Below are 27,128 nucleotides of genomic sequence, written 5' to 3'. Positions count from 1 at the left end.
ATTCCTCCTGGTTAGATATGTCCAAAGCACCTCCCCAGGGAGGCGTCAAGGAGGCCTTCTAGATAGATGCCTGAACCACCTCAACTGGCTCCTTTCGATGCGGAGGAGCAGCGGCTTTACTTTGAGTCCTTCCTGAATGTCCGAGCTCTTCACCCTAAGGCTCCAATCTCATTCTTTCAGCCACTACCCAAAGCTGGAGACAGGTGAGGGTAGGAATGCAGATCAACTGGTAAATCCATAGCTTGACTTTCTGACTGGGCTCTCGCTTTGTCATAGCAGAAAGGCACAGTGTCTGCATTACTGCTGACACTACACCAATCCGCCCGTCAATCTGCTGCTCCGCTCACTCATAAACAAGACCCCAAGCTGCTTAAACTCCGCTGCTTGAGGCAGTAGCTCATCTGCTTCCCCCTCCTGAGTTGCCTGAAGCTTTGCCAGAATCTCTTCAAAGCTGACCAAATCCTTCTCCATGGCCATATCAAATTCCGTCCACGCCTGAGTTTTCACTTCTCCCACTGCTAGAGTCACACTCCACTTGTCCTGCTGGCACCTGTCAGCTGCGTCTGGAGTCCATCCATCCATTTTCCAAAACCACTCGTCCCATAAGATTGCCAGTTCAAACCCAGCCTCAGCACATCTGTGGGTCCTTGAGCAAGGCCCTTAACCCCCAGCTCCCTGGGCGCCGCTACGGGTGGCTGCCATTCGTGGACAACTTACTCTTCAAAGAGCAAGTTGAGGGAGGCGTAAAAAGAATTTCGACACAGGGACAATAAAGGATACATTATTATTATTATTCAGGCAGGGTGTCCAGAGCCTATTCCGGAGACTACAGGCACAAAGCAGGGAACAACCTAGGATGGGGCACCAGCTCATCACCGTGGAAACCAGGCACACCCCGTTAGGGCCGGTTCTAATAGCAGTCGGTCTGTGGTTAGCAGGGCAACATGCAGGACAGAAGCCAGAGCCAAACCTGCTCCTTGCTTCCGGAGTCCAGGCTTTGGGAGCCAAGTTCATCATTCAGAGTCTCCTGAGCCTCCCTTTACCCAGGATTTAAGTGTGTCCCCCCTGATTCCCTGGGCGTTGCTGAGAGAAACATAACAGTTTCCCATCATGCTCCAGTTTGATCCTCACAGAGCTGTTTGATCCTCACAGGGCAACTTGATCCTCACAGGGCTGTTTGATTCTCACAGAGCTGCATGATTCTCAGAGAGCTGTGTGATTCTCAAAGGGCTGTTTGATTCTCACAGAGCTGTTTGATTCTCATAGAGCTGTTTGATTCTCACAGAGCTGTTTGATTCTCATAGAGCCGTTTGATTCTCACAGAGCTGTTTGATTTTCACAGGCCTGCTTGATTCTCACAGGGCAGTTTGATTCTCATAGAGCTGCTTGATTCTCACAGGGCAGTTTGATTCTCATAGAGCTGTTTGATTCTCACAGAGCTGTTTGATTCTCACAGAGCTGTTTGATTTTCATAGAGCTGTTTGATTCTCACAGAGCTGTTTGATTCTCACAGAGCTGTTTGATTTTCACAGGGCTGTTTGATTCTCACAGGGCAGTTTGATTCTCATAGAGCTGTTTGATTCTCACAGAGCTGTTTGATTCTCACAGAGCTGTTTGATTTTCACAGGGCTGTTTGATTCTCACAGAGCTGTTTGATTCTCACAGAGCTGTTTGATTCTCATAGGGCTATTTGATTCTCACTGGGCTGCTTGATTCTCTTAGAGCTGTTTGATTCTCACAGAGCTGTTTGATTCTCATAGGGCTATTTGATTCTCACTGGGCTGCTTGATTCTCTTAGAGCTGTTTGATTCTCAGAGAGCTGCTGAATTCTCACAGAGCTGTTTGATTTTCACTGGGCTGCTTGATTCTCTTAGAGCTGTTTTGATTTTGGCCATGGTGTTTGGTCCACATTTCTTCTAAAATACTGAGTTGGTTGCATAAAGCAGAGTAAAATAAGTAATATTACTTAATAAAAATCTAGGTTTTAATAAGACATGGGTCCAGAGTTAGTGAGCACATCCAATTATGTCTGCTATGTACTAATTGCTTTATCACATTATCCTGGAAATTCTACAGAATTCAGTCAGTGCTTAGCAGATCCTCTCAGTCCATATGCTGAGCAAACTGACGCACCACAGACATGTCATAGAGACTCAGGCTTAGTTGAGAAGTCGTCCTCTGGAGGTTAGAACTTTACTCCTGATGAGATGGCTGCTGGTTCAAATGCTGTGACCGGCAAAGTGATGTCACTGTTGGGCCCTTGACCATGGCCTGTAACCTCATTTGCTCCAGGGAAACTGTCTGACCCTGATCTCTGACCTTCATTGTTGCTTTGGACAAGAAAAAGTCTTTTAAACAAATAAATGTAAAATCCAGCACTGTTCCAGATGCTGAAGCCCATATCCATGTTGTAATAAATGGATTAAGATAGTCATGTGATCTGCTCACAGCCTGCCTGTTGTGTCCAGCTATTGTACATTGTGATGCTGCTGATTTGGATTAGTAGACCAGTATGGTCAGAGAGCGGCTGGGAGACTCTGATATTATACAGGCACATGGCAGACCATCTTGGTGGAGAATGTGGGCATTCGGGAGCTGGAAGGAAGATTAAGATTTAATGCTGCCAACTGTTAATGAGTCTGTTTAAATCCTGTTTAGTTTCGGTTTGCTCAGCATATGGACTCAGAGGATCTGCTCAGCATTGACTCAATTATGTACCATTTCCAGCATAATATCAGTGCTGATGATAAAACAACTGGTACATAGCAGCCATGAACCGGTTTTCTCTTTTTCTTGCCAAGCTCTTTACAATCCCCAAAATAGAGCTGCTTATTCTGACAACCACATAAGACTGAAAATATAGCATTTTGAGAAACAGTTCTCATGCTTATTGGGTTGAAAAGGCCCGTCAGTATTGAGTTTTGGTGTAAACTGTCATCCGGTGGTCAGTACGTTTTGGGGATAGAATTAAGCTGGAGGATTTTCTCCACCCGCATTTCTCCGCCTGCGGGAGCAGATGGCGCTCTTCATGCTGCAGTGTTTAATACCGACACTCTGCACACTGTCAGTAGGGAATCCCCCCCGTATTTCCTGTGCCCAAATCCCAGCCCCCTCCTCTGCTCTCTGCAATGCAGTGTCAGCTGCTTTGCCTTCCTCTTCTTTTCCTGGGCGGTCACCTCATTACCGAAACAGGAGGCAGTCCTCCGTCGGTGCAGCACTCGCCAAAAACTGGGCTGTACTACATCCTCCGCAGTTCTCCTTCTAGAGCCTTACAAACAGTGGGACAGTGCCACAGTGCCCCCTAGTGAATATTTTTAACACGCAGGAGATTTATTATATTGATGCGTTTCGCCTATGACTTTATGTCAGTTTTCCATAAAATTATAAGTTCAGTGTCATTGCAGCACAATTACTAATTTTAATTTTGCAGTTTTTAGTTTTACATAGCGGTTCATTTCCTCATATTGAGCAGTGTGATTTAGAGAGTGAGTTTATCACCTAAGCAACACTGGAGTCTGCAGGAATTTGTCTGTAGGAAAAGATAAAATACATTTCTGTCATCCTTTAAGCCTAGGAATGTATATGCAATTGTGTGCGCATTGTCTGTTAATTCCACAACAAAACAGATGCAAACAAAAATTAATAGTTTACAAGCAATTTAAGACCTTTGGGGTTTTGGCATTATAGTCAAAATAATGATTAATTTGCTGCCCGTAGGTGTGTGTGTGTGTTTATGGAGTCTGCATTTCTCCCTGTGGTCTTCTCAATTTCCTCCAGGGACTCCAGTTTTCTCAGGCAGTGCACAATCATCTGTTTCTGGCTCCTGCCCTCTGCTCTTCAGCGGACAGGCACCCAATCCAGGGTGTCCCCTCCCCCGTGCTCTACAGTGGACAGGCACCCAATCCAGGGTGTCCCCTACCCTGTGCTCTACAGTGGACAGGCACCCAATCCATGGTGTCCCCTGCCCTGTGCTCTACAGCGGACAGGCACCCAATCCATGGTGTCCCCTGCCCTGTGCTCTACAGCGGACGGGCACCCAATCCAGGGTGTCCCCTACCCTGTGCTCTACAGTGGACGGGCACCCAATCCAGGGTGTCCCCTGCCCTGTGCTCTACAGTGGACGGGCACCCAATCCAGGGTGTCCCCTGCTTTGTGCTCTACAGCGGACGGGCACCCAATCCAGGGTGTCTCCTGCCCTGTGCTGTGCAGCAGATGGGCACCCAATCCATGGTGTCTCCTGCCCTGTGCTCTACAGCGGACGGGCACCCAATCCATGGTGTCCCCTGCCTTGTGCTGTCTTGGTTTAGGGACCTTGCTCATCTGTAATGGAAGAAGAATGAAATTGATGCTGCTGTGATGACCGCAGCTGTGGACACAATTTAAACTGTTATTTATGGTTGCTTCACAATCATGCACTCTGTTCAATGCTAGCGTGTGACCAAGGAACATGTATCATTGTGGTGACTGCCTGTTAGGTATTTTGGCTCTGTGTGCATTCCGTAGCATTCCACAGCATTCCGCAGCATTCTGCAGGGTTTAAACCAGCCCTCTGGCTCAGCATGCTGACTGTTCTGGTGTTTAACTCCGGGCTCCTAGCTCTCCACAGCTAACCATTGTTCAGGCTCAACAGACACCAGCCCTCCTGATTCTGCCTTCCGGGAGCAGAACGCTGCAGTTTAACAAGCTCTGGTGTCGGCTGCGAGCCCTTTGCTGTGGTGTGTTGTGTAGGTGTTCCGGAAAGCACAGCCTGAGGCTTCACCTGCAGGGCTATTAGTCAGAATGTAAATGCAGGCATCAGTACCAATATTATGCTCTTTGCCTAAAGAAAACATGATACCATATTTACTATGGTGACACCTCTGGGATTCGGGTTCGAGTCTCTGCCATGGCGCCCTCTGTGTGCAGTTTGCATGTTCTCCCCATGTTGTTGGGTTGTTTCCTGTAGTTGGTACTCTGATTTCACCCGCGATTACAGAAACTGGATGGGTGGATGGATTTAAAGAAAACTAATGAGCAAGACTTTAGATAATCAGAGAATATAAAAGTTTCTAAGGGAGTGTAATAAAGATAAGTCACAAACAGTGGCAGCGCATAGGGATGTTTGGGAGACCAGCAAGAAAAGAGTGTAGAGATTCAGGCCAGTGGTGGCCAAGGACTAGGCTGATGTCTGTCCCCTGGAACACTGGAGCTGTCACAACACGGACATGGGGCTTGCAGAAAGATCTGGTAAGACGCGAACAGGAAGCACCCTGAACTGTAGCAGCCCACTCAGGGTGCCAGGATTTCTGCAGGTAATCTTGGGAACAGGGGGCACCCGCTGGACAGAAGGTGTGCAGGAAACAGCAGGGCAGAGTGCTGGTGGCTGGTAGAGCTGAGGGTGGGGGACCAGAATCAGGAAGCTGCAGTAAAGGACAAGACAACAAACAGAAGAAAATGAAATCTATAGCAGTAACAGGTTATGCTAACCAGCTTGTATGTGAGCAAACACAGAATAATAATTAATGCTCATGATTTTCCTCTTAATGATCAGTTGACAGAGCAAATATGTTAAAGAAAAAATAGTTATCATGTCTGTTATACTGATTATTAGGATCTGAAAATAATTCATTAACTAATACAAAGACAAAATCATACATAGCATGCTAAGTATCTTATACAGTTTTTCAGTCGTATGAACATCAAAGGAATGTATTATATTTTATTTATATAAAAAATACTCTGGCTTGTCTGGGATGCGGCAATTTGGATGCATCGAGTAAACTGTAAACAGCGGGAAAGGGCGACGCCCATTTTTGGTGCCATGTCAGATGTCACAGCAATGGGGAACTGGAGGCCCGTGATTGGCTGGGCCGCTGAGCTCATCCGTTCCCATTGGAAGTGAGAACTGCTGAGTGGACCCAGCCTTTTGAGCTGCCCCCCCCCCCCCCCCCTTGTGGAATTCATGGTCCCCCATTATTCAGCAGACCTGTGTTTACGCTCTGGATGAACCTTCTAGCGTGAGGCCAGAAACTCCATTCGGATCACATATGCAGCCTTACGGGCACACGAGGGGCATAACCTAAGAAATGTGTGGGGTCAGTTGGTAAGAACAACCTTCTGTGTTTCCTATTGTGTGGGCTTCCATTGTGCAAGTAATGTGTATCAAAGTTTGGGTAGCGTTAGCTCCTGATAAGGCCCTGGTGAAGGGATACTGTTTATGGTGGGGGGAGGGGGTGTTTCACCCCATCTGAAGTTAACTGCTGTTAAAAATGGTGGATCTTGACTCTCACATTGTGACAATGTTCCCTTGGGGCTTCTGTGGAAACAATTAGGCAATTGCTTTGTAAACCTGAACCAGAGCAGAGCTTATTTAGCTGAATGTGGCTCAGTGGGTTAAGCCTGTGTGCCTGTAATCACAAGGACGGCATTTCAAACTCAGCCTCAGCACGTCTGCGGGTCCTCGAGCAAGACCCTTAACGCCTCAACAAGTGGCTGCCTTTTGCGGACAGCTTGCTTTACAAAGGGCAAGTTGAGGGAGGCATACAGTAAAAAGAATTTCCCCACCGGGGCAATAAACAATTGATTATTATTATAATGTACTGCAACTCCAAGCAAAACATTGAATTTTGGCAGAAGCAGCTTTGCTGTTTGCTGTTGCACCCCCCACCCCCCACCAAGAGGTTTTAAAAAAACTAAACAAATAGCTAGCTAGCTGCTTCAGCATTTTCTGACTAAGGAATGTATTTATTTATTATTTTGGGTAGTGTTTGTTTGCGGCCAAGAGGGGGCGCCAAACCTCATGGAGGCCCCATACCAATGCATTAATTGGTGAGCTGTGGGGAGAGTGAAGAAACCGCAGTTAGAGTTGTTAGTATAGTGGAAGAGAAAGAGAAAGGCTGATAAAGAACGGAGCAGAAAAAGAAGAGAAGCGTGTAGGACTTCCAGGTCAAACACAAGGTCACAGAGAGGTGGCAAGAAGGCGCTCCACACTCCCGATCAAACCCTGGCAAACAACGAGGAGCTTATGATAGACTGGAACCGGAAACAGCTTGCATAACTCTTTCTACATATAAGATTGTGGCATTATGACAAGCAGGAAACAAGAACGAAAACCGAAGTCTTCTAAGACAAACTAAAAGGACTTAGAAGCTTTTCCAGAACTATGCATTGATGGCGTTATTATGTAATGCTGTTACCTCTAAAGGGATGTCAGCACCTGAAAATAAACTCTGCTTATCTGTCCAGTAAAGGAAGACATTCCGTTGATGAGGAAATTTTGTCTGGTAGGTAGATTTCAAACCAGGAAGAGAGTTTAATGTGCTTCATATTATCAAGGCTCAATGCTGCTTATATTGAAGTAGGAAAGTGATGGGAAATTTCTGAATACTCCTGTTAATTCCGTTACCCCACTAGAAAATATTTATACATATATTCATCACATCTGAGGAATATAACAGATTAGTAACAATACCGACCAAAAAGAGTGTAAATATTTAACATCGACTTCAGAAAACAATATCTGCACTAAGGTCCAGTCCCTTAGCAGATCTCCCTCGGGTCAAATTAAACAGGGCTTATCCAGCGAAAGTCAAACAAATGATGACTTGTGCTTTGCGACAAACTCAGCATTCATAACTGAAGGGTGAGGGATGTGGAAAGAAGTGAAACAAAGTGAAAGTGAGCTGCATATGGTGCGCCGGTCCGAGTCTCGTTACCGTGTGTGTGCGCGTGTTTGGCGAGACGCTGAGCCAATGGCTGAATCGGAACAGCTGGTCACCAAAGGAAGGAAAGCCGTGAACAACCATGGAGATACAAGGTTGCTGTTTATTTCAGTGCAGTGACACGGAAGCTCAGTGGGTGGCCTCACACCTGATACAATGTGGGTGTTCCACTGCAGTGGAAAACAATGCAGCTGGATGCATTTTCCATGTCTGTGAATTGGCATACTGGTATTTTTACAGTGAAACTCCATACATTCTGGAAAAAGCCGACACTTTTTAGGTAGACACTGACCAAAGAAAATGGTGCACAACTAATGATAATTTTTTAAAAATGATTAGCATGTCTCTGCACAATAATTGATGAGTTGTACTCAGAGATACCAGCTTGCACAGTACATTTATAGTTAGCCCATGTATAGTGTGTTAGTTTGCCAGTCCAGAACCTCTCAATGATAGCATTTTCACCCTACAAGCTTTACTCTATTAACGTTAAAAGTGAATAGCATGTTAATGAAGAGACAGCAGTTAAGTGGGGACTTAAAATCAGACAAAAGAAATTCTCTCGTGCAGCCATTTAAACACAAATAACATTATAATTCTCAGGAGTATTTAATAGGTTGTTTATGCTGCTTATGAGAGTGATGAGCTAAAGACTGGCGGCAAAAGTGATAATGGTGATTGTGTTAAGATCGTGCAGTTCATTATTAGAATATGTTCATTTCATGTGTCGAACAGAATAGATAAATTCTATAAATCATTCAACATTTTTAGCACAATAATGGAAGGAGACATACTCATGAATAAAAAAAAATCAGTTTTTAGAAAAATTAATCACGTGCTCAGGGTACAACCAAATAATGTGACATTTAAATTGAGTGTGATAATCCACTGTGGTTACATAAGACGACATGATAATGGTGGTGATTAACAATTACTCAGCAAAATAAGCCTTTCTTTGATTTTTAAGCTAAGTTTTGCGTGTTATCATTAAAGCTTAAAGAAGCTAAAGAATTAAAAATTAAACATATACTCCTTTGTTAAAACAATAGAAAGAAAGGTTTTTGAATCTTATAGAAAACATCGTAATGTAAACACAAGAAGGCAAGAAGCACAAGACATTAACTAAGAAAACAATTTTGTAAATAATCGATCGATACTAAATCTGAAAATGTTTCTTTGCATTACATTAAAAATGTTTTTCCTTGTATTTCTGTGTATGTGCCACGGCTGGCAGTAAGAGGCAGACCATTTGCAATGGCTGCCATTTCTTAACATGCCCCAAAAAGCTGAGCACAGTACAAAGGCAGGAGCTGTTAGCTCTCTCACGGGATTTAATTAACATCATCACAACTTTTTATTATGAGCCATTATGGACCCATTAGCATCGATTATCAGCGAATGGCTGGTTCCTGCTCTCTTCCAGGTTTCCCAAGGGGGCACTACTGAGAAGCTGGCTCTCCAGGTCCCAGCCTGCACTACTGCTGCTCATCGCTGGCCTAAAGCGACCACAGGTCACGCTCATGCGGAGGAAGAGGATGAAACGTACAAAAGGAGCGAAGGCCACGTAAGCGGTAAATATGGTTAATGTGCACGTCTGCCTGCCCCCCGGAAAAAGAGAGGGCAGGCATAAAGAGGTATTTAGGTATCTGCTTTACTATGTACACACCAGGTTACAAGAGGTTAAGCTACAAGTGTCTCGCTTTTAAAGCTTTGAGAGATTTAAGGTGAAGTCAGAGAGAAGGTAGTATTTAAAGGTGTTCTCCTGTCCAGCTGTCACTGCCTTCAGAGCGTTTTCCTTAGCCCAGTCCTCGGGGAACTGTGAGGGAGCAAAAATGTGAAGTGTCTGAGGATCTCCAAGGACTGGGATGAGTGACACTGCCTTTAGAGATACATGTCAAGGCCCTGAAACATTCTATAGGAAGAGAACTGAGGCATCTGCTCTTGCTTTTCAGAGCTGTTAGTCGGATGCACTATTTCACCTAGGAACTGAACAAAATGGGCATGGAATCGGAGGCTGGACTAAGGAAGAACAGTACCCTCAGTCTTCAGAACCTGGAACTACAACACAAAACCCACAAGGGATTATTAGGAAGACAAAATACCAAGAGTCAGACTGACTGGTAATTCACAAAAAGAAATTAGTACAGCATTTCTTAAATACATATTTATTATGCCTGATTATATTACACCAAGTGTGACAAAATCATTTGCATTCTTTTGAAATCCTCTGATTAGGAAAAGAACATCTCTGGTGTGGTTCTTTGTAATTTGTTGCATATTGTGTATTGTACAGAAATGCCTTGTGAAACGCTGGCATGAACCCGCACAGGATATTAGACTGCATTTTGCAGGCAGTGAAAGAGAGGAGCATGGAATTTCAGAGTATCTGGATAAAAACCAGCCAATCAGACATTTCTACAGGGGCTGTACGAGATTTTGTACTTCACTGATTACTTTTGGTTTTAGCGTAATGATTTTGCTACCCCAGCTGAAGTACTCCAAAATGTAGATTTTTATTTATATTTTATTTCTTATTACAATAATTAAAAAACACTAATACATATGCACACAGGATGGTTCAGAAATAAGATTGAAGTCTTTGGTCAGTTAAGAACATTAGGCGTAATAAACAGAAAACTGGCTACTTTCAAATGTTAACAGGACATTAGAGCAAAACCTGCTAGTTGCTGTTTAATCTTTCGTCCCAATGGTGCTTCGAACTCCGTGGCCCTGACATGAGAAAGATGTGGAAGAAAAGAACTCTGTTGTTGCTTTAACAAGGCACTGGCAGCCCTCACAAAAAAAGAACTCTGTGTAATTTTAGTTTTGTGGGCGCTTCTGTAAGCAGCATCTATTCACGGACGACCCCCGTTATGCCAAGATGACGCTTATTTTGGGAATGAAAACGGCTCTAGGAAGGTCACACGTACATTTTTGAGTGAAGGTATTGAGGCTCCTTTTAGTGTTTCTGATGAAAATGTTTTCCTGCTATTTTCTCTCTGCTACATTACTGACTATTTTAAGCTCTATCTTTGGTCGGGGGCCATGAAAAACCACAGCGGACAAAAACAGCCCCTCACAAATTCCCCTCAAAAGTTTTCAGTCCTGTTGAAGGAATGGTGCACTTTTGTTTCACCTATTGGGTGCAAAATTATGCTCCTTGCTTGCTTTGTGTGGGATGAATTCTGATTCGTTCACATTCTCGTTCATTCTGTGGGCCCCAAACGGCCTTCGGACTTCCGAAGAAGGAGAGGAAAACCAGGGAAGCGTCCTGGCGGGGGGCAAACAGCTCTGTATCGTCATTGCGGCCTAGGGAGTTAGCTCACTGGGACACCGGTGGAACTCCATTTTCCAAAGACACGCTAAGACGCCCCTGGTGTGACCGTGTCACTTGCCAGCAAATTTCTGCTGGATCAACTTGTACTTGAGTAGCTCCTGGTCTGAGACGGAAGGCCGGAGTTTCTCCAGGGCCTGCCAGAAGTCCTCAGACGAGAGGACAAGCGGTGAGCTCTCTGTGTCCAGACCTGAGAGGTGACAGAGAGATAAGACACCAAGGGTGGGGTGAGACGTAGGGGGTAGGTGCTGATTGCCTAGCAGCACTGTTACACACAGCTACAAATAATGACAGGCACTTTTCTAAACCAGTTTTTCTCGAAGCGCGATCTCAGCGACCTGCAGACAGCCCACATTTTTGAGTTGAGAGGGACTATCTGGGGGTCCACAGGGACCCGGATGAGAAACGCTGGTCGAAATGATGCAGAGGGTGTCTGTAAAGATACACATCCCTCCTGTTACGATGAGCACACATTGCCTTTCATTGGCCATTCTCTAACAAAGGCATAGACAGGATATTAATTACACAGGCCTCAGAAGACCTCGAATTACCATCCTGGCCTGTGGCAAAGGGACGTCAAAATTGGAACCATAGCTGCAGTGTGTTTCCTGTGGATTCCCAACATGGTCTTTAGATCATTGCGGAGACAGATTACATGGACCATTCCTCTATAACAGGGGTAGGGAACCTGATCCATGGAGAGCTGGTGTGGGTGTGGGTTTTTGGGATGGCCTCTCAATCAGCCAATAACAGTGGATTCCAGGGACTGGAGTTGAGAATCGCTGCTTTATTATTGGCTGATTGAGAGGCCATCCCAAAAACCCGCACCCACACCGGCTCTCCATGGATCAGGTTCCCTATCCCTGCTCTATAATCTGAGATGAATGCAGCTAGGTGTACATTATACTGAGCTAAATCTTGGGCAATGAGGAGCTCGCGAGCCCTGGTGACCTGATGGAGTTTTTTCAGCAATGACAGAGACCACGCTGTGATGCTTAAAAACGAGCTTGTTTCCCAAGACAGTTTTAGAAAGGGGCACCAAGGCCCCTCCCACAATTGACAGGCTGGGCGGAGACTGAACTGCACCCTGGGATACCTGGTGTGAGCGGATGACCTGAGTGCTAACGAGAAGGTTTATTTACCACCAACTTCCAAAACCGTTTTAACTTTGTATAATTTATTTGTAATTTATTTGCCTCCTAATTTAACTTTTTGCTTTGTTTATAAATCCATCCATCCATCCATTTTCCAAACCGCTTATCCTACTGGGTTGAGGGGGGTCCAGAGCCTATCCCAGAATCAATGGGCACGAGGCAGGGAACAACCCAGGATGGGGGGCCAGCCCATCGCAGGGCACACTCACACACCATTCACTCACACATGCACACGTACGGGCAATTAAGCAACTCCAATTAGCCTCAGCATGTCTTTGGACTGTGGGGGGAAACTGGAGTATCCGGAGGAAACCCCACGTCGACATGGGGAGAACATGCAAACTCCACACACATGTGAGACAACAGTGCTAACCACTGCACCACCATGCCGCCCCCTTGTTTAAAAATATGTTAATTTATTTAACAACTGTCAAAGAACTGTGAGATTCTGTAGTACAAGTAATTGCAAAACCATGTTTAACACTGGATTTTATGAATTCCCACTGGCGTAAGTGTTTCAATTAAACATCTATGGCCTCTTTGTCATCAGCAACAAAAAGATTCTGGTTTGGAAAGTGTGGTTTCAAAGTTCAGTGTGTCAATGCTTGGATTGACTTTGCTGAAAACTATTTATACTGTGACATTTCTGTGCATTATTGCATTTTTATTCTAAAGGTGGGATCTGGTGTCTAACTTTAAATAAAAGCATCACTAACAACTGCGTTTTTACATTTGTAACTTTGACGTGTTAAAATGATACTGTATCATGAATGCCAAGACTCTGAGTGAAGAGCGTTTATAGCTAACAAGTGAGTAAGTAATCTGGGGGCTCCTTGGGCACCAGCGTTCAAGAGGGACATTCACCTTCCTGGATGCAGCCGATCTTCCTCTTGATAGCCAACGTCATGGCGTCCGAGCAGAGCGCGTACATGTCAGCGCCGGTCAGCTGGGGAGGGCAGCGCTCCACGATGTCCACCAGGCTGACACAAGGCTCCATTTTGAACCTGCAGAGCCGACGGGGACACGCGGCTTTGAGGAGGGTGTGTAGGCCTAAGTCAGCCACCAGAGGGCGCTGGAGATGACACCCCCTCTGTCAGTGAAGTGGTAGTAAACCTGACCATTTGTGCAGAGGAGGAGAAATGAAAAGCAGTGAAACTGTACCATGAGAGAAGCAGCTAATGAATGAGAAATGAGGGGACGGATTATAGAAATGTGCTGTGCTCATGCTACAAGGGAATCCCCCAACGATAAATAACAGCGAACTTATCTAACCGTATCAGGAACCTGGAAGGAATGACCTGTAAACATAGATAAAAAGCACGCTGTACTGTAATATGGGGGTTGACTAAAAAAGACACTAAAAGATTCACCCTGTATCTTATATATTTAAATTTCTAAACATTTTATTTAATTGGCAATAAAGTGTGGAAGTTTACTTTTGTGTGCAATTTGATATGAGGAGACTTCAGGGGCATGAATTTGCAAATGACCCTTGATGTGGGAAGTAAAAATATATCTAGGTGGTTATAAATGAAAGTTATTTATCGAAAGACAGCACAGACGATGTGGAGGGCTACAGCCTTATGTTATGGAGCAAAGGCTGTCTAATCAGCAATGCTTTGATCATCTGACATGGATGTTCATCTCTTACAGTCCCCAGGATATAAAGGCGAGCATTACAACTCCTGAAAAACTCCAGATTGTTTTCTGTGATTCTGTAAAATGGCCACTTACACCCCCACCCCTCCACCCCCTACCCTATTCCCCGCTCAAAAGGATACTCTAAGTGTGTCACAGTGTGGCACAGTATGGCAGGAAGGGGGAATGTGAAGCGCAGGAACACTCACTCTCTGGCGATGGCCTGCAGGACCTGCAGCTGGGACTGCCGGTCTTCATTAATCCCAACATAGACCAGCTTATCGAACCTGAGGACCAGAGACACCCATCATTTGAGAATGAACACTTCAAGGACACTTGTTACCTTTTAGGAGGGAACCATCCATCCACCCAGGGAGAGAGGGAGGGAAGGAAGGAAGGAATGAACAAACGAACCCAATCCTTCCATCCATCCATCCATCCATCCATCCATCCATCCATCCTCTAACTATTTATCCAATCAATACAGGCTCTCTGGGAGGCTTGTAGCGTATCCCACACAGCACAGGATATGGATTCCACAACTTTTAAACCCACAACCCCCAGAGTAACAGTGCCTGAGATTTGCAAACCCCATTTTTTTTTTTTTTTTTGGGGGGGTGGGGTGTACACGTTTTTCACGTTTCTACATTTTCCTTAACATCTGGAAATCATCCCATGACCCCCCCACCCCCACCTGTCTCGCAACCCCCACTTTGAGAGCCCTGGCATAGAGCATAAAGCTGCTAGGGTTAGGGTTGGGGTTAGGGGAAAGGTTAGGGTTACGGGTAGGGTTTCCTGTTATTGCAGATGTGACATAATTAACTATCTACGCCAAGGAGAGCACATCATAGGAAACTAGTGGGCATCTGAAGAATAGGTAAAAGCACTGAATTCACATCTAAAGGGTTTATTAACAGACAGGTAGAGTTAGATCTCACACTCACAGTCACTATTACGATTCACTTTCACAGGCGACTGCTCTAAGTTTACATGAGAAACAGAGCTTCCCACATAGAAATGCCAAAAGATTTCAATCAGTCATAATGTACAATATCAATGTACTAATGTACAATATCAATGTAAATTCATTTTATTCGCAATTTAAAGTGTAATCTATCTAACTAATTGAACAATGGCACTGATCATTTTCACGGGTATTTCAACAACATATAGGTTAATTTTCCCTTTAAATCAGGATAAATACAGTCCATAGATGGTCATTAACAATGAGCTTCAATGGAAGTGTATGGAAAATTATTTCACGTTGTCTAAATGGAGAATAGACAGAAGCTCATTGGTGAATACGCTCCAGTGATGTGTTTTCGGAGACCTCCTGGACGTCGGGCTTCACCGAGAGTATGTGGGAGCCTCCTACAGATATACTTATAGATATACTTGCAGTCAGATGTTTTAGACCCACCGTGAAGCCAGGTTTATCTGCACAACACAGGATCACCTACCAGTAGCATGAATGCTCACGACTTGGTGTCGGCAGTGACAGCTCACACTGTTCATTCATTTGCATACAGTTGTGCAGAAGCATTTAGTTCAAAACCCGGAGAGACAATTCATTGTTTCGTATGTCATCTTTCGCTTTTGGCATTTGCAAACACAAGAAAGACCTTTTTTTGGTCATACTGACAACCGCCCCCACTATACCTCCTTTAAAAATCGCAATCAACCACAGGCGGTCCTGACCTGCCAGGTCTCAGCAGCGACTGGTCCAGTAAGTCTGGCCGGTTAGTGGCGCCAATCACAAACACGTCACCGGAGGAATGCAGCCCGTCTAGCTCAGCCAGCAGCTGGGAGACCACCCTGCAACCCAAAAGGAAGATGTTCCCTGGTCAGGCTCAGGGGCACATGCAATGGATCTGTGACTGGATGCTGGACATCCCAATAATGGGTACTGCTCTTGTACCCTTGAACATATTTAACCTGAAACACTTCACTGAAATAAATATGTTGAATTTTACAGACTACTGTATTATCCTAAAATTCCTTCTGAATAAATAAAGTATCTCTCTCTCTCTCTCTCTCTCTATTTATCTATCAATTTTTCTTAAAAGAACCTTGCAAGGAAGTGAAGGAGAAGATAATGAATAGGGAACAGACTCACCGGTCCATCACGCCTCCAGAGTCCCCACTACGCCCCCTGTTGGGAGCGAGGGAGTCCAGTTCATCAAAGAAGATTATACAGGGGGAGGCAGCCTTTGCTTTGGAAAATACTAAATAGGAAAAGAAAAATAAAACATGCACATTAAAGTCTATATTATTATACATCTTTTTTCATTTCCACAAGCGCTTAATCAGTGCAGGGACACAATAAGCATAGAGATGGTCCCTGGAAGCACAGGGAACAGGGCTGGGTGCACAGATATACACGAAAAGAGGGGCAACAAGCAAACAAATCAACCACAAGACACCAATCCCAAAGCAGGTCCCTGGACTGCAGTGGAAAGCAAAATACCAGCAAGAAAATCCATGCAGTGATAACACAGAAACGCCACCCATGGATCACAACAAATCAAACCTCCCGGCAGTAAACTGAAAATCAAACCCACGGAGCCACTGCCCGGCCCATGTGATTTCACATTGAATAAAAACCACGGAAAGCCCACCTTCTCGAACATTTTCCTCACTTTGTCCCACGTACATGTTCAGCAGCTCCGGTCCTTTGACGCTAAACCAAGATGCCACTTCGTTATTTTCGTTAAAAATGCATACAAGCGAACCCGGCTAAGGCAAACCAATTTAACAAATGGAAAACATTGAGATTTGTGAAAATAAACAGATTTAGCAAATACGAAAATATTCAGTTAATAGACACTGATTTAAAAAAAAATACAAACGTTTTAACGAATAAAAACATTTAGCAAATACAAAATACAAAAAGATTTCTGCACACTCCAGCATGTCATTAAAAGCTGACGCTTTTTGGGAGGGTGACAGTCTGGAGCGACGGTGGCCACAGACCTAAGGAAGGTCATGGAGCGACGGTGGCCACAGACCTAAGGAAGGTCATGGAGCACTCGGTGGCCACAGACCTAAGGAAGGTCATGGAGCGACGGTGGCCACAGACCTAAGGAAGGTCATGGAGCACTCGGTGGCCACAGACCTAAGGAAGGTCATGGAGCACTCGGTGGCCACAGACCTAAGGAAGGTCATGGAGCGACGGTGGCCACAGACCTAAGGAAGGTCATGGAGCACTCGGTGGCCACAGCCTTGGCCAGCAGAGTCTTGCCCGTTCCGGGGGGTCCATAAAGAAGCAGCCCGGACCGGCGCAGTCCCAGCGATACCAGCTCAGGGTGCTCCAAGGGCAGCTGGATAGTATCTAGGATCTCCTTCTTCACATGCTGCAGACCGCCCACATCCTGCCACTTCACCGAGGGCACCTGCGAAAGAAAAGACCCCTGAAATATCGACCGACGTGGACGGCAGCGTGGGCAAAGCCTAGCCACTTCAGGGAGGGGACTTGTGACAGGAAATGCCTCCTTCGTCAATAAACGTGGATGGCTACGTGGGTAAATACCAGTCACTTCGGCTAGGGCAGCTGCAACACCGTCCGTTTACAAAATTGTGACAGACACCTTCATTTATTGTTGGTATTGTACCAGCAAATGTGTGTTCAGAACAATATATGACTCGCCAATGACCATTGGACCCTGCTGGACATTTAAAAAAAAATATGACAAAAACAAACAATATCTCAATATCTCAGAGTCAGATGTCGATCTTGCAATAATGCTACGTAGCCTGGGCCTGCTACGTGGGCTAACTGATGAAGCCTCACACACCTGAGGAGAACGCACAAATTGTGCGAGAAAAACCAGAAGCGTGGCAAGTGTGGCAGCATCCGAGCTAGGCTAACGGCTAACCTAACCAGAACTGTCGAACCATCCGTCCAACTGGCAAATGTTTGCTCCCTGTACCACAAACTGGAATTTATAAGACTACGGAGGACCACACAATGGGAGATGTGTATTAATAACAACATCCCAACATCCCAGGCCATTCAGCTAGCTGGGCTAACCGCATACTGCACAGACAGGGAAGTTACCATGGGTAGTCAGACCGGTGGAGACGGCATGTGTTTTTATTAACGTGGAATGGAGCACAAACACTGTGGTAGCCTCAAAACCCTCTACGTTGCTGGTGGAATTTACGGCAGTGTCGACCATACTATTTATACTAAGTAGGTACTGAATGAGCTCTAAACTGCTCATGCCAATGGCTTTCCCATCATTGTCAAAAAAAGCTGTACGACCAAAACTATCCCAAGATGGTTGCAGCCAGGGGAATGAGCACCATGTACTTGGTTCTCTCAGCCTACAAAGCCACACCCCTCCCCCATACAGGGCACTTTGACCATGACTCAGTCATGCTAATCCCAGCCTACGAGTCACTGCGGAGACAAGCCCAACTGGTCACAAAACAGATCCGTGTTAGACCAGGGGGTGCTACCTCTGCACTGCAGGTCTGCTTTGAGCACGGAGACTTCTCATCAGAGAAGGAGCCCCCAATGATGGGGGCAACAGACCTCAATGTGTATGCAGCTACGGTGACTGGATACGCCAACAAGTCCAATAAGGGAGACAGAGTCACAAATACTCATAACACGTGCCACGTGCTCAAATACTTGCAGACCAGCTGGCTGAGGTCCCGATGGACATCTTCAACATCTCCCTGAGGCAAACAGTCATTCCAAAGTGCTTCAAGACCATGACCATCGTACTGGTGCCAAAGAAGACCACAGTGTTACTACTGCCCCCTGGCACTTACTCCAATCATCATGAAGTGCTTCGAGTAGCTATTCATAAACCAGTGCCTCACAGAGGAAACAGCAGGAAAGTGAGCAGAGTCAGTGCCAGACAGGGATGACAGCAGGAAAGTGAGTAGAGTCAGTGCCAGACAGGGATGACAGCAGGAAAGTGAGCAGAGTCAGTGCCAGACAGGGATGACAGTGGGATGTGTCAGTGCCTGAGAGGGGTGACAGCATGACAATGAGCTGTGTCAGTGCCTGACAGAGGTAACAGTGAGCTGTGTCAGTGCCTGACAGCGGTGACAGCATGACAGTGGGCTGTGTCAGTACCTGACAGAGGTAACAGTGGGCTGTGTCAGTACCTGAGAGGGGTGACAGCATGACAATGAGCTGTGTCAGTGCCTGACAGAGGTGTCAGAGTGACAGTGAGCTGTGTCAGTGCCTGACAGAGGTGTCAGCGAGCTGTGTCAGTGCCTGACAGCGGTGACAGCATGACAGTGGGCGGTGTCAGTACCTGAGAGGGGTGACAGCATGACAATGAGCTGTGTCAGTGCCTGACAGAGGTAACAGTGAGCTGTGTCAGTGCCTGACAGCGGTGACAGCATGACAGTGGGCTGTGTCAGTACCTGACAGAGGTGTCAGCGTGACAGTGAGCTGTGTCAGTGCCTGACAGAGGTAACAGTGGGCTGTGTCAGTACCTGAGAGGGGTGACAGCATGACAATGAGCTGTCTCAGTGCCTGAGAGGGGTGACAGCATGACAGTGAGCTGTGTCAGTGCCTGACAGAGGTAACAGTGAGCTGTGTCAGTGCCTGATAGAGGTGTCAGAGTGACAGTGGGCTGTGTCAGTACCTGACAGAGGTGTCAGCGTGACAGTGAGCTGTGTCAGTGCCTGACAGAGGTGTCAGTGAACTGTGTCAGTGCCTGACAGCGGTGACAGCATGACAGTGGGCTGTGTCAGTACCTGAGAGGGGTGACAGCATGACAATGAGCTGTGTCAGTGCCTGACAGAGGTGTCAGCATGACTGAGTTGTGTCAGTGCCTGACAGAGGTGTCAGCGTGACTGAGCTGTGTCAGTGCCTGACAGGGGTAATAGTGAGCTGTGTCAGTGCCTGACAGAGGTAACAGTGAGCTGTGTCAGTGCCTGACAGAGGTGACAGCATGACAGTGGGCTGTGTCAGTACCTGACAGAGGTGTCAGCGTGACAGTGAGCTGTGTCAATGCCTGACAGAGGTAACAGTGAGCTGTGTCAGTGCCTGACAGCGGTGACAGCATGACAGTGGGCTGTGTCAGTACCTGACAGAGGTGTCAGCGTGACAGTGAGCTGTGTCAGTGCCTGACAGAGGTAACAGTGGGCTGTGTCAGTACCTGAGAGGGGTGACAGCATGACAATGAGCTGTGTCAGTGCCTGAGAGGGGTGACAGCGTGACAGTGAGCTGTGTCAGTGCCTGACAGTGGTAACAGTGGGCTGTGTCAGTACCTGAGAGGGGTGACAGCATGACAATGAGCTGTGTCAGTGCTTGAGAGGGGTGACAGCGTGACAGTGAGCTGTGTCAGTGCCTGACAGAGGTAACAGTGAGCTGTGTCAGTGCCTGACAGCGGTGACAGCATGACAGTGGGCTGGCAGTGGGAAAGTGTCACCACCAAAATATCGAGTGCCATGATATGCCACACAGCAGAGGACGAGCAAGCACCTTGGGAGCGCCGACGGCCTGCGAGTGCGCCTCCTGCAGGTGCTCGAGAGCGGTGGTGAGGTCGACGTTCAGCACAGACACGCCTGAGGAGCAGAGGTCCAGCTCAGCCTGAGGTGTGATCCCCTCTGGAAAACTGCAGGACACAGGTATCCAGGGAGAGGGAGAGCGATCTCAGAACATTAGTGTGGTGGATCTGCCCAAGCCTCCATGATGTCAGATCATTGTGGAGAGATTCACGGTTCTGCTAGGTGTCAAATCCCCCCGTGATGTAATTACATTCATAGCCAGTGTTAATTATGTGATACCAGGAGCAACATGAAGATGTCCTGGTTTAGTCCAACCCAAATCTAATCACATGAAGGGTTCGGCTCAGAGGTGGAAATTTTACGTCCAGAAAGACGTAATTGAGATTCTATTTAAATCAACCAGTTGTGACTGTGACTCTTTACAGTATACTTAATTGGTGACCACTCAGCTCAAATGTTAGTCTGGATTTATACTTTTTGCATGTGAAACTTCTACCTCTGGTTCTGCTTTACAAAAAGGTCAAAGGTCATTTTTGTTGCATGCCAAAAAAACCATGTGAACTGTCACGTCCCTCCACACTATATACATGTATGACAGTACGAGATCTCACCAGGTTTTCAGCAGCCTTCTGTGTGCGGCCTTCCCAGCCTGTGTCAGTAATGCATTGAGGTCACCCAGCAGGAATCCCTGGGGAGGGGAGGGGGGTTACAGATGCTGAGGTTGCACTGTGTGCCCTTTATAAGGATCATGTGACTGTAGTAATGCTGCTGCCTAAATGCTGTAGATGTTCCTGTGCTGAGGATCTGATCACCTCTTACGGTGATCCTCAGAGTATTATCAGAGTAACGGGCGTCCCTGAGCTCCAAGGGGGGGCCCAGGCCTCACCGCTGTCTGCCTGGCCATCCTCCCCAGGTTTACATCCTTTCCCAGTGGCATTCCCACGCTCAGGCTGACCAGCATGGCCCGCCTCTGCTCCTCGTTGGGACTCTCCACCTCCACCTGGTGGACAAACACCGCCGTCACATCCGGGGACAGCTCTGGGGGGCTGGGCACTGTGGCGATGACCGCAACGCTGAGGCAGAGAGAGAAAGATACTGCCTATACATGCAATATGAGCCCAAAACCAAACCAGGGAAGTCTCAGAATGATGTTCGGCCTCAGAGGCCATGTACTACACACAATTATTCACCATCAAATAACTATTGTTGAACAATTATTGTTGAGCACCTAGATGGCCCCCCGAAGGACATGAGGAGCTCCACACAACACCGTGTCGCGCTCTAATATCAATCAGAACCTGGTGGTTTGGCCTGGGGGTCTGCTCTGTTTTCAGGTTTTGTGTAAGAAACAGACATATAACTGGGGGCGGCGTGTGGCTCAGTGGCGTCAGTCTCCAAGCTCGTGATCGGAAGGTCGTTGGTTCAAGCCCAGCAGAATAGCCAGGTCTGTAGGCCCCTGAGCAAGGCCCTTGACCCCCAGCTCCACAGGCACCACTGCAGGTGGCTGCCCTTCACTGCCAAGCTCACTCTAATTTTCATGTGTCTGTATGCCATGGCAAGCAAGTGGGGGTAGGCATGAAGAGAATTTCCCCATGGGGATCAATAAAGTATCAGTATTGGAAAAAGGCACGTTTTCTTCCATTGCTGTGAAAGTGCATCCATGCAGATCATTTACAAAACCACAGCAGTGGTTATATGTGAACCAAACAACACACGTCACATATTATAAAAGCTATTTTGGTGGAGGTACTGGCTGACCAGTGTCTAAGGAGGAGGTTGAGCGCAGGGCTGCTGCGACTGTGGGCCCGGGGGCCCCCGGCCACCCCAACCCCCACCCACCTGGCTGGAAGGCTGGATACAAGCCGCCCCAGGGCACCCAGGACCCTGGCGTCGTCGTCAGGCCCGTCGTGCTGCCGACCCAGCAGATGCACGTTCCTCAGCAGCAGCACGCAGGGCCAGTATCTGGCCGCCCTGCTGAAGGCCGAGCGCAGCTTGGCTTCGCAGGCCGAGGCTGTGTCTGCGCAGAGCTGCACGCAGTCGACCTGCCCGGAGGAAGCAAGTAGACACTTAATAAGAGGCCTGACTCAACTATGTCTGACGCAAACGGCTGCGGGTGGCGATATTAGGAATGACCTGCTGTGGGACCATAAGGCATTAGCTTAAAATGACTCAAGTAATTAAATATAAATGTTTAAATAAGATGAGAAGAGCAGTTTATAGCAGGCAAGGTGAATGAATAGACCCTTTAATGACTGATATGACTGTCAGTCCCCTTCTTTCCACACTGCCTGCTAAGGTGGAGCGTACGACACCAAAGCAGTGCCCCCCCCCAACCTGATGGTACCTTGAGGAAATGCAGGTTTAACCTGCGGCAGGCAGCTCTGGCGGCCGTCACTTTGCCGCACCCCCCTGGTCCCGACAGCAGGACGGTGCAAATGCCCAGTGCTGCAGAACTGTGGGCCAAAGAAGGTCACGTTCCATGTGTGCACAGGCAAAAAAAGAAAACAAAACAAGCAGCCAGGCTTAAAACTCACAATAAGCTGGTTTACTATCCCATATATCAATCCATCTACCCATGTTTAATTACCATTCTTATACTAACTTAGCAGATGCTACTGTTCAAAGTGACATACATGTACTACATAATGTAGATGAGAGAGCAGAGTCAGGCAGTGTCCCTGGAGAAAATGAGGTAAGAGCCTCACTCAAGGGCCCAACAATAATTTGATTATTCAGTCAGACATGGGATTTGAACCCAGGGCCGTCCAGATCTGGGATTTAAACCCATGACCATCCAGATGAGGGATTCAAACCAGAACTTTCCAGTTTTCCATAATCTTCTAGACATGGGCACAGATCACTGACGCATTGAGCTACAGATGACCTCAGTCTGGCCGTCTGGGCAACACACCGTTCCATTACAGACCATTTATACACTGACTCACAGCCCTCAGCATGTGATGTTTTTCTAAGCCAGGGATTTTCAGCCAGTGTGCCACAGCACAGTAGTGTGTCATTAGAATTGGCCAGGTGTGCTGTGTATACATCTATATAAAAATCAAATAGAATAAGTATATGATTAATTAAATTATGAATGCGGTTTCTTTGAGGAAGAAAAAGCTTGTGTGAATAAGGGACATTTTATTTGTTTAATTGTCCAATAGGCTGTAAGCGCACTTGTCACGTGATCAATTGCTGCAGAGAATAAGACCACATTAAAATAGGTGCCCTTCTCATACTTCTGTTTGACAATGTGCAAACTGCCCTGTAGTATAAAGACAATATCATGGACACATTTTTGAAAAGGGATCCTGAGCCTGAAGTTTGACACTGAAGGCAAGATCCAGTTAGCAGTATGTGTTAAGCAGTGAAAACCTTGTGAAAAGTGTGTTGCGGCAGCAAAAAGGTCGGCAAACACTGTTCTAAGCAGAACGCTAACCTGTCATAGAGGTAAGGCTGCATTACGGTGGTCAGCTGATCCACAGCCTTGGAGAGGCCAGCGGGAGAGAGGCTCGTCCAGTAGGAAGGAGCATCACCCAGCGACGAACACGGGACCAGGCTGTTCACGTGGCCGCCCTTAAACAAGCAAAACGGCAATTCTTCAGCTCCAGTGGATCCGTAAGAATCCAGTGCCACGGTAAACACCTCGGACACCTACTACAACTGGAAACCCAGAAGAGACTTTTAATCCGATTAGACAAATAAGCTCTGGCAGTGTTGCTCGCCAGAGGGGAGCTTAATTACGGAGTAACGCCAGGACAGTGCGTCTGGTTACCGGGGCATTAATGAGTACCATGTAGAGAGAGGTGTGCGCCGCATTCGCTAAATACGTAGCCGGGCTCCTGTCTCCCATCTCCCCGCTGCTGCACACTTTCTTCACCCTGAAGTAGAGCATTGGCCAACTGCAAAAAAATTAATTATCAAGAAAATAATATTTCCGCAGACCAACAAAATACTCACTTGTGCCTGACAGAACTCGCCTTATTTACCATATATAAGCAAATCATATAAGATCAGAATAGAACACTGAATGCCAGGGAATATAGTCAACTTTGCATTCAAATAGTATGCTAAAAACACCATATTATGGCCTGAGGTTTGGTGCACTTGGAGCTAAGGTGACGCTCCCATTGAGCATTACCCCGTGAAGCCCTCGGAGCTGGTCTCCAGGAGCTCCGCTCGGCCTTCGGTGGGGACGCACAACAGATCCCCGTCCTGCACCAGCCTGGAGCAGATAGGCAGGGCGACAAGAGCGAGATGAGGATCCGCTTTACGGGGCGGGACTGGCTGTGAGAAGACGTAGACTGACAGTCCACTTTCCGGCTAAATGACGCCAAAGCACCGACCTAGACGTGGTGAAATGCTCAGCGAGGATGCCGTCGAAAAGCCCATTGCAGTCGTACTGGGGAGAAACGACCGGCTGGATGTGAAGCTCCACGGCGTAGGGTGGACAGGCGCTGCGGGAGCGGCTCTCCGAAAGCTGCACCCCCGCCTCCGGTGCCGGCTCGCTGCTCCGCTGAAAAGCGCCAAGGGACAAAAACGATCTGAGGCAGGCAGCCTAAAACGACGCCTCAGCATGTCTCTGCGCTCTCATGTTTGCTGGTTCCTTGAACCTTCTTAGTTCGGAATGTTTCAGAAATACAGGCCCTAAGTATATTCACAGAGACCTAAAACACACCTTATTGTGTTTATTCCTGCAAAAAACATGTTGCTGGAAACAAGGGTGTAACTTTGGTTTGAACAAGGTGGGGGGGGGGATGGATGAGGTCTTTCCCCATTTAGGGGGAGACATGATTATTGGAGGAGATGTGTTAGTCGGTTTTGATTATTGGATTATTGTGGGGGATACAACCCATGGCTGGAAATCTCCCTTGAGCTGCTGCCTTTGACTGCAGCATTACCACCAGGAGGCAGAAGAATTGTATTCATTCAGTTGTCTTACATTCTTACTTACAATAGAAAATGACAGTTCATATAGGCCTACATCGGCAAACATTAAACTACAAACAAGCGAATGGAAATTTTGCATTGCGTAGCCATATATTAAAGATATGACTGTTTAATTTAATGTTATATTATACTTCTACTGTTTCATTGATAAGGGTGTATCAGGAATCACTGACCACAAGCCTTTTGTAATTCCCCTGACTCTACAAACACCCCCCCCCCCCCCCAAAAAAAAAGGCAACAAATGGCCTATGTATCCTAAACATCTTATAAAGACAGTTAAGTAGTTCTATAAAACAAATAAAAGTGACACTTAATAAATACGGGAATATTCAAATCAAAATTCAATCTTAATAGATTGAATATGATATTTCAGAGTTCTAAAGTATGTCCCACCTTTATCTTCACCATCCTGTTGCTGACGGGCACCGGCTCTCCGCCCGACAGGTTAAACCACAGTGCTGGAGAGACGAAAGCCACGTTTTCCTGCAGATCCAAATCAGCGGATTTCCCCAAGTCGGCGGCTACCACAGAGGCGAGGTGACCCCCGCTGGCCCGGCTCCTGGCACCATCCTTCCGTGGGGGTCTCTCTTCTGCTCTCCCTGGACTTTGCTTCGTTTTGTCGCACGAAGGGCTTAACGCGGACCCGATCACCCACTCGTGATTAAACAGCCCAAGTTTGAGTAGCAGGTTCTTGCCTACAAAGATAGCACCGTCCACGTCAATCTCAGACGGCTGCTCTTCCGCCACTTGCAGCCTGCCTTGCTTTCTCAGGCTGAAGATGTCGACGACCCTGACTTCAAAGCGACACTCCAGCGCTTGCAACACCACAGAAAAGTCCGAGTTCATAAGCTGGCTCTTTTGCAAAAGGGAGCTTCTGCCATCCAAACTGCTGGCATAATGCGCGAAATCGGAGGCGAACAGGGCGCTTAAAATCCTGCCAGTGCTGGCGCTGGGCACAGGCTCCGGATTATGCACCAGGTCCCTGCAATCCGCCACCACTACGCTGGTGCTGACAGTTACAACACCCTGGGTGACAGGCGTGCACTCCAGCACAAACAGGTCGGAGAGCTGCTGATGCACCTGAGCCACGTCGTCCCCGAATAGGGGGTGGTAGGGCACCAGCAGAGCGTCGCCCTGTCTGGCCAAAATCGCATGCTTTTGACAGGACGCCAACACAAGCAGCCCGTTAGAAAAGCTGTCAGACGTCGCCCATTTGAAGCTCTGCCGGCTTCCAGCACCGATCACTATTTTTTCAAGCCCGATCGGCGAAATTAAACGCACGCTGCCCATTGCACCATGCTGCAGACCATAATGCCTATGAAACAGAGTGCTTGTATACAGTTTTAAAGGTGCATCGTAACTGACAGCCTCCTCGGACCCCATCGCCTCTCCCTCCGTCGTTAAGTGTACACAGAAAAACATATCGGAACTAGACGGAGATTGCCGTTTTCGTGAGAACACCAGTACGTAGGCGGACTCATCGCTTCTCTGGAGCAGACGGCAAAAGTGGCTCTTGCTCGCAAGAAGGTGCAAAGGATTTAGATGAGAAGGAAAAGTATCCAAACATGCCAATTCTACCTGAACTGCCATATTAAAATGGCGCATGCGCACTGAAAGCAGGCCTTACGAGTAGAAAACAGAGCAATCGTTTTGTATTTTCCTACATTGGTCGCCAGGGGGGGGCACGTCATGCGAGGCTTTCTATTAAGTTGTTGAGAATATTTGTCTACAGTATCCCATCACAGTGCACAATATAAAAATGTCACTATAGTCTAACCGTATATCTATGAGAAGAAATCTGTGGATTCAAACCAGCAAACCACAGAGGTGTGAGCCAACAGTGCTACCCTATACCACACAAAGTTAAATTACTGG

At 47.0% G+C, this 27,128-nt stretch overlaps 1 protein-coding gene and 3 long non-coding RNA genes across 11 annotated transcripts; 2 read left to right on the top strand and 2 right to left on the bottom strand.

Annotated features, from left to right (window-relative positions):
- The first annotated feature begins 5,944 nt into the window (after nt 1-5,944).
- Nucleotides 5,945-10,443, top strand: LOC125715837 (uncharacterized). Its single transcript, XR_007384202.1, has 3 exons — nt 5,945-6,082; nt 9,124-9,271; nt 9,653-10,443. It is a non-coding gene; the product is annotated as an uncharacterized LOC125715837 (long non-coding RNA).
- Nucleotides 9,850-26,864, bottom strand: pex6 (peroxisomal biogenesis factor 6). Of its 6 annotated transcripts, none has more exons than XM_048987804.1 (17): nt 25,647-26,864; nt 24,650-24,819; nt 24,445-24,528; nt 24,079-24,205; nt 23,743-23,879; nt 22,648-22,756; nt 22,143-22,345; nt 21,190-21,376; nt 20,915-20,991; nt 20,278-20,410; nt 17,013-17,218; nt 16,445-16,506; nt 15,943-16,051; nt 15,525-15,641; nt 14,036-14,113; nt 13,053-13,192; nt 9,850-11,224 (listed from the first exon to the last, which is right to left on the bottom strand). In XM_048987804.1, the coding sequence occupies exons 1-17, from the start codon at nt 26,856-26,858 to the stop codon at nt 11,088-11,090; spliced, it is 3,288 nt and encodes a 1,095-aa protein (XP_048843761.1). In that variant the 5' UTR covers nt 26,859-26,864; the 3' UTR covers nt 9,850-11,087. The 6 variants fall into 6 exon arrangements, 5 of the variants coding, with proteins under 5 accessions (XP_048843761.1, XP_048843762.1, XP_048843766.1 ...); XM_048987805.1 differs by having other exon boundaries at nt 24,097-24,205; XR_007384197.1 differs by lacking the exons at nt 9,850-11,224; nt 13,053-13,192; nt 14,036-14,113; nt 15,525-15,641 and having other exon boundaries at nt 15,979-16,051; nt 16,978-17,218.
- LOC125715835 (uncharacterized) lies at nt 17,225-20,158 on the bottom strand. 2 transcript variants are annotated; one of them, XR_007384199.1, is made up of 3 exons: nt 19,952-20,032; nt 19,100-19,879; nt 17,225-19,027 (listed from the first exon to the last, which is right to left on the bottom strand). It is a non-coding gene; the product is annotated as an uncharacterized LOC125715835 (long non-coding RNA). The 2 variants fall into 2 exon arrangements; XR_007384198.1 differs by lacking the exon at nt 19,952-20,032 and adding an exon at nt 20,064-20,158 and having other exon boundaries at nt 17,232-19,027.
- Nucleotides 18,845-20,182, top strand: LOC125715836 (uncharacterized). 2 transcript variants are annotated; one of them, XR_007384200.1, is made up of 3 exons: nt 18,845-18,924; nt 19,445-19,928; nt 20,153-20,182. It is a non-coding gene; the product is annotated as an uncharacterized LOC125715836 (long non-coding RNA). The 2 variants fall into 2 exon arrangements; XR_007384201.1 differs by lacking the exon at nt 18,845-18,924 and adding an exon at nt 19,139-19,260 and having other exon boundaries at nt 19,485-19,928.
- Nucleotides 26,865-27,128: the final 264 nt, after the last annotated feature.

This window comes from Brienomyrus brachyistius, chromosome 20, assembly GCF_023856365.1.
Source record: "Brienomyrus brachyistius isolate T26 chromosome 20, BBRACH_0.4, whole genome shotgun sequence".
Taxonomy (NCBI): Eukaryota; Metazoa; Chordata; class Actinopteri; order Osteoglossiformes; family Mormyridae; genus Brienomyrus; species Brienomyrus brachyistius.
This window is presented reverse-complemented; position numbering and strand designations above follow the sequence as displayed.